Below are 20121 nucleotides of genomic sequence, written 5' to 3'. Positions count from 1 at the left end.
AGTATGCATATGGTCTTTATCGTGACCAGCTGTGAAAAGTGTGTTTAAAGGGGTCATGAACTGGCTTTTAAAAAAATGTTATACTGTTGTCTGAGGTCAACTTATGATGTTCGCGTGGTTTTTACATTTAAAAACATCATAATGAATAAGTAATAGGCTATTTTCTACCCTGGTTTTGAGGCTCTCTCAAGACACGCTCAGTTTTGATGGGTGTGCCGCACTGAAGACTTGGAAGTAAACGCCCACGGCTAGGATTGGATAACAGTTGTGCATATTTAATGAGCTTCAGCTCCCCTGTGAGTAGGCTGAATTGTTTTGAAAGCCTGTTTGAAACGGCAAACTATACAAATAATATACTACAATATATATTTATTATTAGGTTTTTAAAGGGTATTTATTTAATATTTTGTGGATATGCCTGTTAGATTTACTTTAATGTTTCATTTATTTATTTTATTCTTACAACATATTCTCTTAAACTATGTCGTATTGAATGAGGACTGAATTTTCCATCTACTTTTTCATTTTTCCACAGTCTTCGATGTTATTTTTTAAAGAGTTTATATTGAAAGACTATTAGTTTATTATAATATATATTTTTTAATTAGTCCAATATTTAGCTTTTTATTATTACTTAAGCCCGACCAGGCAAGATTAAATCTGTGTTTGGAGAAAAGTAAATATTTCATTTCTATAAATTCTGGTTTGTTAAATAAAAAAAAGTAAATAAATAAACAATTTATTATAGACACGTTTATTTTAAATTAAGTTAATAAATACAGCACACATTATAACATTTGGAAAATAAACCTCTAGATATGCATAAGTACTGGAAGCAACAACAAAAAAAAAACTTGCCAACAGAGATCTTTATCCATTTTGAATATAAATGTAAACATTGTTATAAAAAATTCTAACTGCGAAACATTTTACAGCACATAATTACAGCAGGAATTGAGTGTTAAACATGGGCTGTTACAAACACAGTGATTGAAATCCATAACTGAATGTGACGAGACAGAAACATTAAAACAGCCATTTTCGACATATTACGCATACAAAGAGTGAATGTGTGCATTTTTAAAAATAAAAATATTCTTTTAAAATAGTTAAAGTTCTTTTAGAGTTCTTCTTTTTCTTTATTCCCTTATATCCCTTTAACCCCTTCACTGTCACCGTCCCACAGGTGGGACGCCTGGTGCTCTTTTTTTGATCGCCTTTTTTTCATATCATATATTTAAGTAATTATCACAAATTAGGTATCATTTGAAAGCTTACAAACTCAAAATCCATCCTGTGAAAACCGTTTTGAAATCGGACATTGTGTTGCCATGGAAACGTTACTCTAAATTATTCTAGTGGGCTCCTCCCCTAGTGGGCGTCGTCATGTTTCATATTACAACAATTATTTTAACTACTTTCTATTCAAAATCTTTTCCAATCTTGACAAAACGCATATTGTCGGAAAGGTCTGAGTCTCAAGGGTCCATATTTGGTGACTGTTTTGTGATGGAAGTAATATTTGGACAGAAATTTACAGGAAAATGCATCAAAACAACAATAAATGGAATTTGAATGACACCCGGTGGCTATTTTTGGTACAGCACCCTAAACAAAATCTCATGGGGACTTCAATTTTTGTGATATCAACTTCAAATTTGGAACACAAATTGGTTAGACATATGGCTTTGATTTTATAGTAATTTTAGAGTAAATTCTTTTTTGTAAAATATATATTTTATATGAAATAAAAAATATTTAGTACAGTATTTTTCATTTACAGTAAATTTAAACTTCCATAACTATTTCATACTTTCATATTTTGAATTGCTTTCACTTCAGCAATAATCTGCAGAATGTCGTCTTTAAAACGAGACCAAACTTTGGTCTATATTCCAAAGCATTCTTGAATTACAGCCCTTTAAGTTTGGATAGTGCATTTTCATGTGTATTCTAAAAAGGGGGGTGACAGTTAAAGGGCTAAATACTTCAATTACATTTAAAATGGGTTGGTCCCCCAGTGTTCAAGACATTGCTAAAGCTCTGATCAAGTTATTAGATCTTTGATGATCTCGAACTCCAGCATCTGTCTCACTCTTCCCAGAACCCCCTCTTGTGGTTGATGGCGTCAATGACTTTAGCCCTGAGTGTTTCCTTGTTCTGATAAACAGGAAGATCTAACAGAGCATGGCAGGTGAGGGCCTGTGGTAGATGGTCCTGAGTTAAGTTGAGCAGAGATCTCACTCTCATCTTCACCGCACTCATACCCAGAATGGGCACTTTCTCAAACCCTGTTATGAACACTTTAGAGAGGAAAACAGGGGGAAAGGTTTATTTGAAAGAACTCTGGATGGCATACAGGACAAAGTCACTATCTGATAATCATAGGAGCAGCTAGAGTAGATACAAAAAATATTACGTTTAATTTAATAAAATTAGATCTAATTTCGACAAATGTCATTTTCTAGATTACTAGACACCACATAATCACTAGTGAACTTACATAGAAAGGCCTTCTTCTCATTTGGTGTCAGATCATCAAACACTTCCCAGAATGAGATGATGGTTGGATGCTCAGCATGAAATGATCCTTCATATGTTGTGTTCTAATGATCAAAAGATATATGTAGTTAATATTTACACTGTTGAGAGCATAGTATAGTCTTTATTTCTGTTTGACATATGTGTTATCAAGGACCTGTTTGAGGACGTCCCAGTCATATTCCTCATTGCCCACCAGAACTCCTCTCAGCTCCTCTGGCTCAAACATCTCCACCAAGCTTCGGTCACACGCTTTGAAGAAGCCTCTCTTGAATTCTTCAAACACTTCCTCCACTGATTTATTCAGGATGTAATCCACATACTTGTCCACAAATTCTCTTCTGCAGAAAAAAAAAACATCTTTGCATTTTACTAAGATTATCAAATATTATGTCCAAATACAGTGTTCTAGTGAGTGACATGTATATGGGTATCTCAGTATAATTAGATTTCTTTATAAAATTATATTTAAAAAAACCCTGACCTGTTATAATTTGTGACCATTTTTCCTGGCTCGGCTGGATCCAGTTCAACTTCCGTTCCATCCCATGTGATCTTATGGAGAAAGAAATATTTTTTATTTTTAAGCTAATTTACTAACCTTGTGTGCAGACAAACATGTGTGAAATCTGCATACAAACATTTCCATTTTCAAAATACAAAATTCACATACTCTGGGTGGCCTTTGTGAAGGAAATTTTACATTTAGATGTGTTTTACTATTAGATGTGTTTTTATTTCATCTAGATGTGGTTTTAACTCTTAGAAGTGTTCATTTTACTTAGAGGTGTTTTTACTTAAGATGTGAACCTTAACCTTTTACTCCTAGATGTGTATCACTTGTTAACATTAACATTGAACATTTAACATTGAACATGTATTTGTACTAATCATTATTAAAGAAATGTAACCAAGCTTTTAGAAATGCATACGTTAAGTGCAGGAACTCATTGTTCTGGGTGATAAATGGAAACTAGCTGGCGGGAACATATTGTTCTGAGTGATAGAGTGCTCAGTTGGAAGGAAGCTGGGTAGTGCAAGAGGTCAAGATGACATATCGTACTTTAAGTGTGACAAGTATGTGCGTAGCTGCAATTAGACTAGGAATAGACAGAATGTGTGAAAATGATGTAGCTTAAAAACAGGAACTTCTGCAGAAGTGGATATTGTGCTGACACGTTAGAATTTACAACAGACAAGGGGTCTTGAATAAAGATGTTTCCTTTTAAGGCAAACAAAGATTGGGTGTAACCGACCCAGGATGTGTGAGAGGTATATAATGATGTTCGAGGAGAGCTAACTTGGCCCTTCTCATGACAGACATTCTCTGTATGTGAACTGCCTATTTCTTGCAAGAAATAAAATCATGTTTGATACTTTGACTTTTCAAAGGTTTGGATTTGTATTCCTTCCTCCTCATTTTTCGAATAGAATTATTTCCACAACACCTTTTAAACATGTTAAGGTATAATTTTATACATAGCTATTTCATCTTATATTTGTTTCATCATAAAAAAAGTAAGAAATGGGTAAATAATAGCCCAAGCTGAGAGGTTTCTCTGCATAAAAATGCAGATATGCATATGTACAGCTGTCTGTATAAAAGGTGTTTCTTGTGTCTTTAGAAATCATTAGCCTTTAGGCAGTAGAAAGTCCTTATTTGGAGATGGTTTGAGAGTGTTTTATGCAAATTATTAACCTTGAACATGCGTTCTCTCATTTAGAATACTCCAAATTCATTAATATTAGAATGAGGTTAAGTACAAATTCATGTGCGTATGCATGTGTTGTGAATTAGGCAGAAATGTTTCATGCGAAGTTCTCCTGTGTGTATAAATTTGAACAATCCACGCAATTATTAGTGAATGAGGTCTTAAAAAAGCTACATTACTGCACATAATAACACAAACTAACCGTGAAGTACGTGTTCATTTCCTCAACATCATCGCTGCAGTCCAGGATGCACTGCAAACTCCTGAGAACATCATGTTTCAGATTCATTAAATAATGTCACTCAATGATCGGTGGCAGCACATACAGAGACCATGGATTTACATTTTAGCAGTCAAAAACATACCAAGAGAATCAAGATAACATTGACTGTAAAAACACTCACTTGCCAAGATCCGGACTGAACTCTATCAGGTCCTCAAGAGATGGTTTGACATTGAGAAGCTTCTTGAACAAAGCTAAAGGAAAGGGCAGATTCACTACAGAGGTGTTGTTGAAGGCCAAGCCACACAGAATCCCAAACAGGAAGTACTTCTCCTTCTCCACGCTGAGCTGGTGTGGGACAATAAGTGGTTAGTGCCAAAGAGAACAATAATAAAAATGTAAATAAATGGGAAAACACAAAAGAGGCATTACAGTAGGTAGGTAGAAAGTGTTTTTCCATTCCACTGTGCTACTTTTTCATTGTTTTTCTATGTAAACATGTGCTAGACGGACGTGTTTGACCATTGCACTCTTGTCTTTTGTAGCGTCTAGCGCATGACAGCATTTTAAAACACTGCACTCAAGTTGAAAGAAGTTCAAAGCTTTAAAAATAAAACATGTTTTTTTCCCCATTCCACTCTCTGCATCTCACACTATCTGCGTCTCACACTCGCTGCGTCTCACATGGTTTCAAAAGTAAAAGCATGTTCTATGTGAATGGCCCCTTAAGCCGGGTTCAGGTTCACACTGTACGATTTTGACCACAATTTGACCATCTGAGACAAATTTTGTAAATCCTAAAAGATTCCTCGGATCCCAGGCCAAAATCTGAAGTCTTTAATCGTTAGTTTGACACGACCGAATAATGCTCACTTCGATCAAATTTGACCTTCAAAGAAACTCTGGCAGTGTCAGATTTGAGGCACAGTCCTGTAGTGTGACTTCTCCTACGACCGTTAAATCAAAAACCAGTAGGAGCAGTAGCAGTACCTGATGACACAGCTAGTGAGACCGCAACAAACCACCACTTTCTCCACACACACTGTCTATGTTTTATTTCCAGTTTCCTTTTCAATAGAAGCCATGATCAAAATGATTAATGCTAGAGATTGTCTAGGTTTGCTAGCCATCATTTCTATCCCACATGTAAATGCAGCTCACGTCACTGAACGTGTCACGGATTGATGATGTCTTGCGTGTGTCCGTTTTGAACACATCTTGACTGCCGTACAGTCGGACATTAATGACGACTGAGATCCCGCAGTGTGTCATGGCTTACAGCGGAGATCATGTTCGTACAATCGTACCGTGTGCACCCGGCTTCAGGTATGTAACCTGACTTAACTAAATGTTGTTAGCACTATTTAAGTCTCTAGCATGACCTAATGAAAAAAGTATTTTGCTTACCTTTGTGGGGAACCAGCTCAAAGTGTTGTTGTCATTGTACATGAGTAGCTGAGACTCTTGTGCATAAAGCTCTTTAAACACGTTGAGAAAAAGGTCTCTCTTATTCACATCTGTTTTTCTCAAATCCTCTGTGTAAAACACCTGTTACATAACCAAAATAATGTATTAATACTGCAGCTCGTAACAGTTTGTATAATAAAATCTGCATACAAAAAATACCCTGTATGTTACTGAATGAAAACTTTACATCATCTCTTTCCTTACCGACAGGAAGTATCCTCTGAGATGATGCTCGCTGGCCTTTCTCAGTATAGAGAAACAATCCTCCAGCAGAGCTGTGCGTCTCAGAGTCATCTCATAACTACCCTGCAATTAAAGCATTTCATTCTGTGATTAAAAACAACATGGACACAGAAGTAATTCCCAGGAAACCTTTAGTTAGATTTTTATTTTTTTTTACCTGCCATGTTCTGTTCTGCATAAAGCTACATTTGGCCTCCAGGTTAAAGATGCATGGAAGTGATGAGAGATTTTTTAAGACTGTCTGTAACAAAAGAAATAGGAGCATCATGTTTATTTTATGTGTAATTTGCATACATATCAGATATGGTAGAAAGTCTTTGGGGCTCACTTTATAGTTGCTTTGCTGTGCCACCAATGCATTGATTTGTTCAGGCAAGCCAAAGCACTGCTGGTTGTTCAGATCTACATTGATGGTTTGCAGCTGTTGAGTTGGGGAAAACAAAAATGATCAAGAAAGTTTTTTTGTTTGTTTTTTTCTCCCAATTATTTTTTTTTGTAAGTGGGAATTAATGGTCAATCAATATGTGAATACACAAATGATCAGCAGATAACTGTAACAGGAGTATTAATGCCACTTGTGACTTGTGTCACTTTTGACTCATGTATGATTACAGTGATTGCTTCCATATTTACTGTTGCCTAGATTAAAAAGATATGCAGTAGACCAGGTGGCACTGTCCTTCAGAGTTTAGCTCCAACCCCAATTAAACAAAACTGAACCAAGGTAGTCAAGGTCTTCAGGATTACTAGAATCTTCTCGGCAGGGATGTTGGGAGAATTTGGAGCTAAACTCTGCAGGACATTGAAGACAAGAGCAGGGCAAGAGCAGGATTGAACACCCCAGCAGTAGATGACACGGTAACATCATCAGCCATTGAAAAGCCCATATAGTTTGACCAGTAGGAATTTCAAAATGTTTTGGTCCTCACCACCTCTTGAAGATCATTGACCTCATGAATGATGAAATCACTCTTTGTGATGTTTCTGTGGGCACTGCGGCAGACCTTTCCAACAGAAACACTGTTATTGAAACTACCATTATCAAAATAATACAGTTAAATGTTTACTTTTAGTATAATTTTGATCTAATGTATAATAAAGGCACCTGATAGACCATCTGAAGGATCCGCGCACATTTCGGCAGGTGTGCTATGTCCCTGTCCAACTTAACAGCAATCCTGCCAATTAACATAGCAGACTCTTTTTGAAATAAGTCCACCAAGTTTTTGAGCCAATCCTCAGGCAGTTTGGACCAATACGTCTCTGAGAATATAACATGCATGTATCATAAGAATACAAATAGAACAAGGTCTAAAACACAAAGGATATAAATGTCCTCCAGCTTTACCTAACACCTTGCGAGCAGCGGGATTCAGATCAAGGATTCTGGAGGCCAGTGCTTCAGTGAGTTCAGTTCTTTTATGTTCCTGGAGTCGTCCGATGAGCTCAGGGAGGAGAAGGTAAAGTCTCAGAGCTTCCACACCAGCTGGATTTGGATTCAGAGACGGCAGCAGTTTCTGTTGAACCACCTTCACTACCTGAGGAACAAAAAAACATCAACTGGATCTCATGGTTTAAAATGTAATGAACATTTCTGTAAATGTTGGATTTACTATTACCTCTGAGATCAACCCTTCATCGTTTAATAACTTTGCAAAGGATGTTTTAACCAGATCCAAATCCAACCCACAATGCTCCTCAGACGTCTGATAATGTTCATCACAACTACAAAGACAGACAATTAAAGTCATTAAAAGAATTAAAGTCATTTTAGGCACAAAAAGGAGGAACTACTAGATAAGACTACCTCATTCTGAGTATGTTTACCTTGTTTTGAGGAAACTTCCATTCAGAGAGGCAGCCGAGGAGAACACTTTGTTTATGTCCCTGTGAACAACAAAACTATACTTTAAATAATATTTTTATAGTCTATTGATATTATTTCCCATATCTAAAATACTGTACATCACCTCGTTTTGAACATATTTCTTGATTCAATTATGTTAATAAAGATGTTAAGAACGACTGTTTCATGGACCTACTGTACAGTAGTGTACATAAAGTCAGGAGCGTTTAGCATTATTATCTCGGTGGAAGCACTGTCTATAAAACTGAGTCAAACAATCACTTCTTTATCCCCTTCCAGGAATTCTTTATCAATTTCCTTTCAGACAGCCATCGGTCAATCGTTCTGTCATCTAATGTCAAAATCCCTCTGCTTGGATTCGGTTTCGACTCATTCAGTTTCTACAACATACATAAAAACATAAGTAATCACAGTGCAGCAATAATTTAACTGTTAAACAATTTTGTGGATGAAAACTGTCTGTCTTACTGTACCTTGAAAAACAAGGCAAAGGAATGATTCTCCCCAGCAATGATTTTTTTAATCATATATTCATGATCACATTCTGTGTGCAACAAACATTTAGTTTAGTTTAGAGTTCTGAGCAACATCTTAAGTACTCATAAGAAAAGTATTCATAAGAATATAGCCTATTGCTAAAAGATGATTTAATTACCAGTTGACAGATCTACAGGAAAAGGCACAGACTGCTTGATCATTTCTCCATTTCCCAGCTGCCCTTGCATCCCACATCCAAATGAGTAGATCAACTTTGACGATGCGACTGACACAAGTGTGTGACGTCTTTATACAAGAAAGAATCAAAAGCCAAATTACTGAGCAGAACTCATACATCAGACATGTTAACCATGTGAGGAGTTAGAAATAAATCTGTACTACTGCTCTGAAACACTGATAGCTTATGAAAGGTCTAGTTTACCTCCCACATGTGACCTGTGACACTTCAGATCCCCACGGTTGAGCAACCACCCGCGGATGATGCTCGTCTTCAAATGAGTTGTGCCCAAGCTGACCAGAACCTCCTGATCCAAATGTGAATACTGTGCCACCCTGAAAAATAGACATTTTCTGTCCAGTTTGTTGTATGCTAAATATGGTATTATAATATGGATATATAAAATATTACAAAATACTACCTTTGATAGAGTGGCAGTGTGTTCCCCTCCACATGAGATGGACATGGTTTTCTTTCGGTTCAGACTATTTACAACCGTTGGGACGTATCTGTCTGTGGTGGAAAAACAGTACATTCATAACTTCCAATGCTTTGATATAGATTTGACAGAGTATTGCACAAATGTAGTATATGTATATGTACTTTCATACTATTACTGATTTATTTTGTACATGATGAAATATTCAGACCTGTAGTGTCTCCGAGGCCCAGCTGTCCACTCGAGTTCTTTCCCCATCCGAACACGACTCCAGAGAGAGACAACACAAAGCTGTGGTCTCCTCCAGCGCTGATCTGAGCCAGTGGGATCCCACACAGACTCTCCACGCGTTGAGCTGACAGAGAGCCGCGATGCTCTTCTTCCCTCAAACCCAGCTGACCGTGAGAGTTCTCACCCCATACGAACAACTGACCATCTGAAACACCAACAGCTCATAAGATGTCAAAAGATTAAAAAAAAACATCCGATGTTAGATGAAATGCTCATGAATACCATTGGTTAGTGCCATTGAATGCTGGTCTCCACATGCGACCTGAACCACCTGCCTGTTTTCCAGACCTTTGAGAGGACTGCAGACACAAGACAATCTGTCAGATATATACAGTATATTTGTTATTATCATTTATGGTCATTTATACAGTTATGCATAAACACCTGCACATAGTAGATTTGTCCATAATGAGAATTCTTCCACCATAAGCAAGAAGAACCGCACCATCTCCTCCACAGACAATCGATCGGATTCTGTCATTCTTTAGCTGAAGTTGCTCTGGAGTAAATAAAATATTTTCATCAGTTCAACTTATGTCCAGACTGTAAACATACAAATAGACACTTATATAATTACAATTAACCCCTTACCTGTCACCCCCCTTTTTGAGAATACACATGAAAATGCACTATCCAAACTTAAAGGGCTGTAATTCAAGAATGCTTTGGAATATAGACCTAAGTTTGGTCTTGTTTTAAAGCAGACACTCGGCAGATTATTGCTGAAGTGAACACAATTCAAAATATGAAAGTATGAAAAAGTTATGGAAATTTAAATTTACTGTAAATAAAAAATACTGTGCAAAATATTTTTATTTTATATAAAATATATATTTTACAAAAATGTTTTAATCTAAAATTACTATAAAATCAAAGCCATATGTCTAACCAAGTTGTGTTCCAAATTTGAAGTTGATATCACAAAAATTGAAGTTCCCATGATATTTTGTTTAGGCGCTGTACCACAAATAGCCACCGGGTGTCACACATATTCCATTGATTGTTTTATGGATGCATTTTTCTGTAAATTTCTGTCCAAATATCCCTTCCATCACAAAATGGTCACCAAATATGGAACCCTGAGACTCAGACCTTTCCGACGATATGTGTTTTGTCAAGATTAGAAAAGATTTTTATTATAAAGTAGTTAAAATAAATGTTGTAATATGAAACATGACGACGCCCACTAGGGGAGGAGCCCGCTAGAATAATTTAAAGTACCGTTTCCATGGTAACGCAACCTCCAATTTCAAAACGGTTTTCACAGGATGAATTTTGAGTTTGTAAGCTTTCGAATGATACCTAATTTATGATAATTACTCAAATATATGATACGAAAAAAGCCGATCAAAAAATGACTGCCAGGTGTCCCGCCAGCGGGACGGTGACAGGTAAGCGGTTTCCATAGTCACAAACATTATAAAGCATAGTGAACTCATGTACAATCACATAAGGCTATATGAAAATGAAAGATTCGAAACTTTTATCTGTTAAGTATTAGATAACGATGTCAACTTTATGAATGAAAAAAAAGAGTTAAAGTTAGTGCATAGCCTACTAAATTTTCCATCGTGATCACAGTCTTCACCGCGCAATCTCAGGACCGAGACCTTCCCATCCCGGATGAATCCAACAAAACTCCTTCCAGCTGACATGTCCTGAACTGATATGGACATGGATCGTATTCCACTATTGCCATGTTTGACTTTGTCAGGCTTTAAGAGACCGAAGCCCTCTCTGACCTGCGCTCCCCAGTAGCACAACATGTCCACAGCTGACGGATGAGACATTCAGACTCCAGTGTCTCTCTGCATCCTGAAGAACACTCTCTCCTTAAATATACATCGAAAACGAGAGCGAAACTGCTTTGTTAAGCAAGCTCTGGACTATTTATTCTCACGAAACGAAAGTAAAGTTTGTTGTTATTTTTCCGCTTTTATAGCGTCAGAGACAATGAATGAACTGATGATGATGATGATCGGAAAACGAAAGTCAAATCTAGGTGAAATTCCTCCACACACCCAACCCAACTGATTAAACTGACACTGCGCGACATGGACATGTAACTTACATGGGTACACATTAAAAAAGTTTACGCGTTCTAAGATGACTTTCTGGAGGGTCGCCTAAAAATATGTAGGCTATGTCGACGTGCTCCGCCATATTCCCAGTACGTGGATGGTCATATAGTACTAACATGTAAAGGTTGTGCTAATGTTCTCGAATAGCCTAACGTTATAATTTCACAAACACGACTGCATTCGACGAGACATCTATAGTTAAGTGTTAATGGTTTGTAGCACTACTCTTCCACTACAAAATGTAAAGCGATACGATCACGCGAGACGCCAAATACTATTCAAGTTACCTTTTTATTTTGGCCCAGTCTTAAAGATTTTTGTAAATGTTGGATTCAGGTCTTATTAAAGATTTCAAATTAGTCATTATTTGTTAAATTAGTACAACATTGGTCCTTTTATTTAAGCCCGACCAGGCGAGATAAACTGTTGGAGATATGTAAATATTTCATTGTCTTGGATTGTAAAAAAAAATATATATAGCCTACATTTGAAAAAGAAACGTATCTTATCTGGTGTCAAAGTACTGGAGACAGAAACCACCAGAAAACTTTATCTGTTCTTTGTCGTTATAAATGTCAACTTTATTACCAAATGACTGCTGAAGTTTTTTTGTTTTGTTTTTTTTACAGCCCCAGAACTCCAGCATCTGTCTCACTCTTCCCAGAACCCCCTCTTGTGGTTGATGGCGTCAATGACTTTAGTCCTGAGTGTTCCCTCCCTTTCCTCTGCCCAGAGAATCTGGCACGCCCATGCAAACGCTTGAGAGATCATGGGTTGTGAAGAGTGAACGCTGGCAGTTTCTCAGTGTTTGGATGTACAAATGAAAACAGAAGTCTTTTTTCAGTTCCTTCTGATCTGTGATCAGTGATTTCTGATGTGTAGCTAACTATTTATTATTCGTGCACACGCAGCGGCTTCTCTCTCTCCCGACAGAACAGTGTTTTCGTGTTTTCTATCTTGTGAGTCAGTGTTTTTGTACGTTCTTGTCGCGTCTATCTGTTCTAAAATGTGTATACAGTCGTTTCTGCTCAACATCAGCAGAGTAACATCTTTAGAGATAAACCTCACACACGCCGAAGCTCGGGCTGCACTGACCTGTCGGCCTTCAACATCCCCGACCCCCAGTACTGCATCTGGCCCACAGCGGAGGCGCCTTACGCGGCGCGAGATTAAGCAGAAGGGGGGTAAGCGTGAGGGTATACGGGCTAGGCTAGCCAGCTATCCCCACAATAAACTGGATCACATTCGATTACTGCTGTTGTGTCTTTGTTTGCAGTGTGTACTCAATGATCCAATTCACTGGATCCACTGACGCTTTTCATATGATAGGAACATATCTAAAAATAATGCTATTATCAACACTTACTCGTAACTCGTTCATCTCGATAGCTGTAATGGTACATTGCATGTGTTACAAAGTTGGTAATAATGATGAAGACGGACTCGGTGTGACTGGGAATCGTGTTTATTCAGAACTCTCAGATCCAAACACAAATATAGCTGCAAGCAGCCATTATCGGGGCCAAGCGCAAAGAAGAAGACAAGACATGCCAAAATGGCTGGCAATGTCAGATCAACTGCAGCAATGAGCAATCAAAGACCTATTAAGGTGATTTTAGGCAAAATAGCTGTAAAATAAAAAATACAGTCAATAATAATGATTTAATGATTTATCACTTTCAACCAATAGGTGGCACGGTTACGAACTTGATGTGGTGTGGCCAGAATAAGGGAACAATGACACATGCAAAGATTGGTGTCAATATATCAAAGCAGGGTGTCAATATAGTGTCAATATGTCATTGCAGAGATATAGCCACAAGTGGCCATTTAATTATAAGTATGGACCACATGGCGGTGCTGTTTTGAAACCTTTTAAGTACCTTAAAGGCATGGTTCTGATGGCACATACCAAGTTTCGTAATGATACAACAATTCATTTGTAAAGCATAGCATTTTATATCATAATGCTGCATTGTAGTCAATGGGAATTTCATGTTTTGTTCTATTATAGCGCCACCAAGTGGCACAATCCTACCATTTTTTTATGTGTCCTCGGAGTGAGCCCATACATGTCTGTGTCAATTTTGGTGAAAATATCTCTTTTAGTTTTGGAGTTATAGACATTTATATGAAAAAACACATGAAAAATGACTGACACCTGACTTTGATTGGATTTTACACCCCCTTACTATCATAATTTTGACATTTGGGTATTAGTGTATAGCTATCGACCTATGTTTTCGAACTTCTGACGCTGGTTTCGTCTCGATCGGACTAGCGGTTTCGAAGATATCAGCTAATGTTTTTAAAGCGCTAAATTACAACGCTGCACAAACCATACGCCGAAACCTAGCAAGTCTGGTATCGTTGGACTCGGCGAGGATTCAGGAGACAAAAAAAGTTACTCCCATGAAAATAAGTCAACCCCACCCAAAGTTATAAGCATTTGAAAAAGGTGGTAGCTAGGTGGCGCTGTTTCAAAACTTGTCAGGCTACTTCAGGGCATCGTGCTGATGACCCATACTGAGTTTCGTAACAATCCGTTCATGCGGTCATAAAATACGGCATTTTAGTACATAATTCAAAAATGGCCAACATTCAAAATGGCCGATATGGTAATATCGAAATTTGATATCAGCCGACTCGGTATGCCGTCCTGAATCTAACGAGACCACTTTTATGATTTTTGGACAAACGGTTCAAAAGTTATAAGCAAAAACAGCCATTTTTTGTATCTCCGGACCAGTAGGTGGCGCTGCGCCGAAACACTGCATGTTGCCTCATGTCATGCTTGTCATGCATGTACCAAGTTTGGTTTGAACACGATAAAGCGCTGCGGAGATATTACCTTAAGTGTGTTTTTGCAACCGCTACGTAAAATTTGTTTGCACGTTTATCGAAAATGATTTGACGAATCAACTTGATTTGCAAGATTTTTTGTCAGCATAGTCTGAAGATGATCTGGTTCAATTTTCGTGCAAATCGGATGAACCGTCTAGGACGAGTTCGCAAAAGTAGGTTTTTCGAAAATTCAAAATGGCGGGAAAATTTTTATGACGGAAAATGACGGTGCAATCGATTCGTCTTGAGCCAAGGAATCAGAGGAAAATTTGTTTCTAACCCTTATGGTTCAAAAGTTATAAGCATAAACATGAGTCAACTTTTGGACTGATGGTGGCGCTAGAGGGATTGAGTTAGAGACTCCAAATTTGCTATGGTGACTTTTCAGACTGTCCTCTATGAGTGTGCCAAATTTCACAACTTTTTACCATACGGTTCTATGGGCTGCCATAGACTTCGTGGCGGAAGAAGAAGAAGAAGAAGAAGATGAAAAATAATAATAAGAACGGGAACGGTTTCAATAGGTGCCTTCGCACCTTCGGTGCTTGGCCCCTAATAAACTTGCGCTGACAGACAGCGCTCTCATAACTCAGTAGTTACTATAAATAACTCTGTTAGCAATTGCTGAGCTCCGTCTCCGTGATGTCCGGTTCGCTAACGAATCATTCTTTTGAATCGGTTCTTTTTAGTGAACCGAGTCAGTTCACCAAATCGGACTGAATCGTTCTAAACGGTTCGCGTCTCCAGTCAGCGCTAATCCATAATTTACTAAAGTTACTAACTTTCTGACATGAGTGACAGTCCCTCCGACTTAGGGTTGCCACCTTTGGTGTGGCAAAATAAGGGACACCCATTCACGACCCTCCCCCCCCCCCCCCCCCCCTCTGTTGAACTTGAAACAGAGCACATTTTATATTATTTTAAATTTGATTATTTTATTTATTTCTAAAGAACTTTTTAGTAGCCTATTTGGTGCACTTTAAAGGGACAGTTCAGCCCAAAATGAAAATGCTGTCATCATTTACTCGCCCTCATGATGTTCCAGATCTGTATGAGTTTCTTTATTCTGCTGAACACAAAAGAAGATATTTTGAAGAATGTTTGTAACCAGGCTTCTTTGGGGGCACCATTGACTTCCATAGTAATCTTCCTATGTGTTCAACATAACAAAGAAATGTATACATGTTTGGAACAACTTGAGGGTGAGAAAATGATGACAGAATTTTCATTTTTGGGTGAACTGTCCCTTTAAGCAGTCATTCTGAACCACTAATCACTTTTTTGAATTTCAAAAATGTAATTTTTTAAAATTAATTTACTTAAATTATGACTATGTTATCATGTAGTTATTGGTCCCATTTTTATCTAAATTTTTTTTTAAATGTCATAAACTTTATACGACAGGATTATTGGTTATGTATGATTATAGCGTATAGCTAAATTATAAATTAATAATTACATTTATTAGGCTATAATCTATTAATTAACCTGTCTAAAAAATAATAATTCTGTCTGCCAAGCTCTGATAATTTATGGAATATTATATTAATATATTATCCATTAAAAAAACTATAGGCTACCTTTAGAAGCACAGATGTGCCTGTCACCGCTGTTGCTTTAAGACAGTCAGTCTGAGACACTGAAATGCTTCTCACAAAGTGTGCAGTTGGCCTGAGGTTCATCATGAGTTACTGGACAGACCCATTGATACCTTTTTGATATTCAGCTCTATATCTGGAGATTGTCTTGCGTTTAAACGGTGGACGCACGCGACGCGAGCTCGTTTACAGGCACACGGCACAGCGCAAGTTCTCGAGACTCCGCCGCTATGACAACAAAGCCGCTAAAACGCAATCACGCACAAATGAGCTCCTGTACTACTTATTGTGAAATTGATTTGTTTATATTTGCTATCAGTATTCTCCACACTGCAAAATCCTTGTGTGTTTATTGAACTATGTTTGACCTATGTAAAATACGGAACAAATCGCGTCCCGTATTGGTTTGATACGGAACGCGTCATTTTGCTTGTAAATACGGGACGATTCCGTATTTTACGGGACGGGTGGCAACCCTACTCCGACTAGAAATAGACTAATAACCTGAAGTATATGCTGTAACTACAACAGTTCACTGAACTGAGACTGACAGAACCGATGTGAAGTGAACTCTGGTCCATCCGTCTCTCTGGCAGCAGCTCGTGCCTGCTCGTGCGTCGTAGACCTCGTTAAACCACGCCCCCTCCGCTCATTTCAAATGCAAAGATGTCAGCCAATCACAACAGTGGGCGTTTTTACTGAAGTCTCACAGCAGACACGCCTCTTGAAACAGGGCATTCAGCCACAGGGCAAACATCAGTATTGCAAAAAAGGCCTTTTATTTCTAAATTATGACATTTTATGATGTAAAAATCATACTAACAATATAAGTTCACCTCAGCAAACATTATAAAATAATAGAAAAATGCCATGACATGGGACCTTTAATAGCTGTAGCTGTGTTGCTTACATCAGGGGCCCGTTTCAGTAAGGAGGTTCAACCAACTTTGAGTTTAAACCTGAACTCTGAGTTGACTTACTCTGAGATGGGAAACTCTTGAGTTTTGGGTTTCAGAACAGCTGAATTGAGGTAGTTTAATCAACTCTGAGTAGACTGACTCTGAGTTAAGCACATGCACTCCAACTATGAAAAGCCACGATCAATGGAGCTCCGAAATTACGATTCACCATGGCAACAGCACCCAACAAAAAGACGTTCCCATACTTCCGGGTCAATATGTAGTGGTGCGTCCCAATTCGCATACTATCCGTACTAAATAGTATTCGAAAAAAGAATTAGTATGTCCCAAATCGTAGTATGTTGAAAAGAGTATTCCAAAGATTCCCGGATGGTCTACTATTTCCGGTCAGAAGCCGAAGTGCAGATCGATGCGCACTCTAACGGCTGATATTGCCCACAACCCATTGCGAGATGGACGAGGATTCGATTAGAACTACAAACGCGGATAAAAAGTGTTAAAAAACTACAAACATGACAGTTACGCGAGTCTGACGGTTAAGTGGAGAGGATTAGATAAAGTGGTTTGAGTGAGCAATTATCAGTATTTAACCTGACGAAAAGATATTTATTCAATATTATCCACATTATATTTCTCCTTCAGCAGCATTGAGAACTTTTGTAATGATAGTTTGGCCATTAACTTTGCAAACACATGAGAGGAGTCTCTGCATTAAAGACCCACGAAAGGCAGATCAACGACCGACTACATTTCTCTCCGATTCGGTAGGAAATTAAACTGAAAGTGGGGATTTGAACTGTGACGATGATTGACAGGGCAGTTTAAACGGTGACGGGACGCACGTAACAGAGTCCGTTAAAGATGACGAAGTAGTATGTCCCAAAGCTTGCATACTCTTCTGCTACACACTCAAAAGTATGTACTTTTTATTCACAAAAAGAGTACATACTTTTAGGACGTAGTATAAGTAGGCGAATTGGGACGCAGTCTAAGTTTCATTCTTAATTATTTTAATTAAGTTTAATTTTCATGGTATCCAAAAGGCAAAAAAAAAATGTGGCAGCAGTTAAAAATGAAAAATAAAAACTTAATTCAATCAGATAAAGCTTTAAGTAAAAAATATTAATGTGTGAAGGTTTAATGACTTTACAAACATTTGACATATTAAATAAATATAATTCAGTGTCCAATGTGCAGCAGCTTTTCCCACATAGACCCTTTTCACAGTGATGACGTGTTTTAATGGTCATCAATATTGTAAATCCTGCAACGTTTTTTGTATTTTTTTATGTATAAACATTTATAACACTAATACTTTGTATTATATTACTTTTGCATCAAATTACAGAAAACAAGTTACCGCTGCTGTGAGAGTGTTTCTAATACAGTGTCTATGGGAGTGACGGTGAAAATGAACATCTTTCTCTCTTTTCACTTCTGTTATCAATCTCACTCTATTTTTTCCCGCTTTTTGAAAGTTGTGAAATCACTATTGTGGAGTTTTTATTTTGCTATTTGAGCAAATGGGCACAAAAACATATATATTTAATGTATTCTTTTATTCACCGCTATAAGAGTTAACCCAACTATGACGACTTCAGCTTCGGAAACCCAGAAATGTGAAAAGGGTCTATGCACTTTTTCACATAATGAAATGTTCTCTAAATCCCGCCTGTTACATTTATTAATTATGGTAATGACATTAACATTTGACTTCTACTCAGGCCAGCCAAACACCAGCACCACTGACAGATGAAGAGGAGATGGAGGAAGAATATTAACATCCAACAGGAAAAAGAATGGAGTATTTGTAGGAAATAAAGATGACCATAAAAAATTGTAAATAAATGTATTTAACAGCTGTGGTGGTTATGGCCTATATCTCGTACTACCATCTGGCAGCATCCTTCCATTCCATACAGTAATCCATTTTCAGAAAGTGAGATAATGGGAATATGAGTGTCATCAATGCGTCCAACCACTGGAAATCCTAAAGGAAATTCTAATTATTAGGGATACTTCTAGAGGATTATCAAGTGAATGTCTGGATCCTGTATAAAAGGACAAGCCATTTTTGTCACTTTGACAGTGTCCTCATGAATGAAAATATAAGCAATGAATGAATGTTCCTCCACTGCAAAGAATGCTTTTCTTACTATGTATTTTTGTCAAGTGGCAGATAATTTAATTTGTTTTAGGGCTGTCAAAAGATTAATCGCATCCAAAATAAAAGTTTGTGTTTACATAATATATGTGTGTGTACTCTGTTAATTATTATTTATATATAAATACACACACAAACATGTATATATTTAAGAAAAGAATATTATTTTTATAAAACATTTATATTTATATATATTATAGATTATATAAATGTATATACAGTATATACATGCAAATATTTCTTAAATATATACATGAATGTGTGTGTATTTATATATAAATAATAATTAACAGAGTACACACACATATATTATGTAAACACAAACTTTTATTTTGGATGCGATTAATCGCGATTAATCGTTTGACAGCCCTAGTTTTAAGTAAACTTTGCTTACATTAGATTTAGATTAAATAAATAAAAAAATTGATATTTGTACTTTAAATACGACCAAAATACTCAGTAAGAAAAGCATTTGTGGCGTTTGAATGAATGAATTAAGTATTTAACCACCGCTGGCGCTTTAAAAACGGGAGGAGACTGAAAGAAACTCTGGGTTTACCAAAGAAAACCTGCTCCTGACCAGGTTAGGTTCACAGAGTAAGTTACCGTGGTAACTGACTCTGAGTATAAGTTACCTCTCTTTCAGAAACGGGCTTGACTTACCCTGCTTTCTCGGGTTTGACATACCTCCCAGTCTGAAACAGAAAACCCAGAGTTTCCCTCATTTTAGGGTTAACATACTCAGAGTTTTCACCTCCTTTCTGAAACGGGCCCCAGTTCAGACTGGGATATGTACGATTTTTTAAAATGTTTTTAAAAGAAGTCTCTTATGCTGAATGAATATGCTCACAATTATTATTTGATGAATAGAAGGTTCAAAAGACCAGTATTTATCGATAATAGAAAGCTTTCAAAGAATCCCAAATAATAATAATAATAATAAAAACATGTTCCCTTTCAAAAGCTACACTCAATGCTGCATGAAGTATGCATATGGTCTTTATCGTGACCAGCTG

The 20121-nt window shown here is 37.2% G+C and overlaps 1 protein-coding gene across 1 annotated transcript; it reads right to left on the bottom strand.

The window, feature by feature from the left end:
- Positions 1 to 1976: 1976 nt before the first annotated feature.
- On the bottom strand, positions 1977 to 11287 carry LOC307123748 (putative E3 ubiquitin-protein ligase HERC4). The gene is made up of 24 exons (XM_079812430.1): positions 11057 to 11287; positions 9883 to 9997; positions 9721 to 9797; positions 9419 to 9643; positions 9190 to 9281; positions 8973 to 9103; positions 8709 to 8836; positions 8527 to 8597; positions 8315 to 8433; positions 8014 to 8073; positions 7806 to 7911; positions 7535 to 7724; positions 7292 to 7449; positions 7116 to 7190; positions 6515 to 6607; positions 6344 to 6427; positions 6148 to 6249; positions 5884 to 6024; positions 4658 to 4824; positions 4456 to 4516; positions 3026 to 3096; positions 2699 to 2882; positions 2504 to 2606; positions 1977 to 2303 (listed from the first exon to the last, which is right to left on the bottom strand). Exons 1-24 carry the CDS (start codon positions 11262 to 11264, stop codon positions 2092 to 2094), a joined length of 2973 nt encoding a protein of 990 aa, XP_079668556.1. The 5' UTR covers positions 11265 to 11287; the 3' UTR covers positions 1977 to 2091.
- Between the last annotated feature and the right edge of the window lie 8834 nt (positions 11288 to 20121).

The sequence above is a fragment of the Gobio gobio genome (genome assembly GCF_949357685.1).
Source record: "Gobio gobio genome assembly, chromosome: 3".
NCBI classification, from domain to species: domain Eukaryota; kingdom Metazoa; phylum Chordata; class Actinopteri; order Cypriniformes; family Gobionidae; genus Gobio; species Gobio gobio.
This window is presented reverse-complemented; position numbering and strand designations above follow the sequence as displayed.

Bases quoted from the DNA above. Each gene is read 5' to 3' on its own strand.
- LOC307123748 (XM_079812430.1), bottom strand. From the start codon at position 11,264: ATGTTGTGCTACTGGGGAGCGCAGGTCAGAGAGGGCTTCGGTCTCTTA. The intron at 7,912-8,013 runs GTAAACATACTC...CTGTCTTTGTAG, and splicing joins GGAAGTTTCCTCAAAACAAG to TTGTGATGAACATTATCAGA. The intron at 6,025-6,147 runs GTAAGGAAAGAG...GTTATGTAACAG, and splicing joins TCAGAGGATACTTCCTGTCG to GTGTTTTACACAGAGGATTT.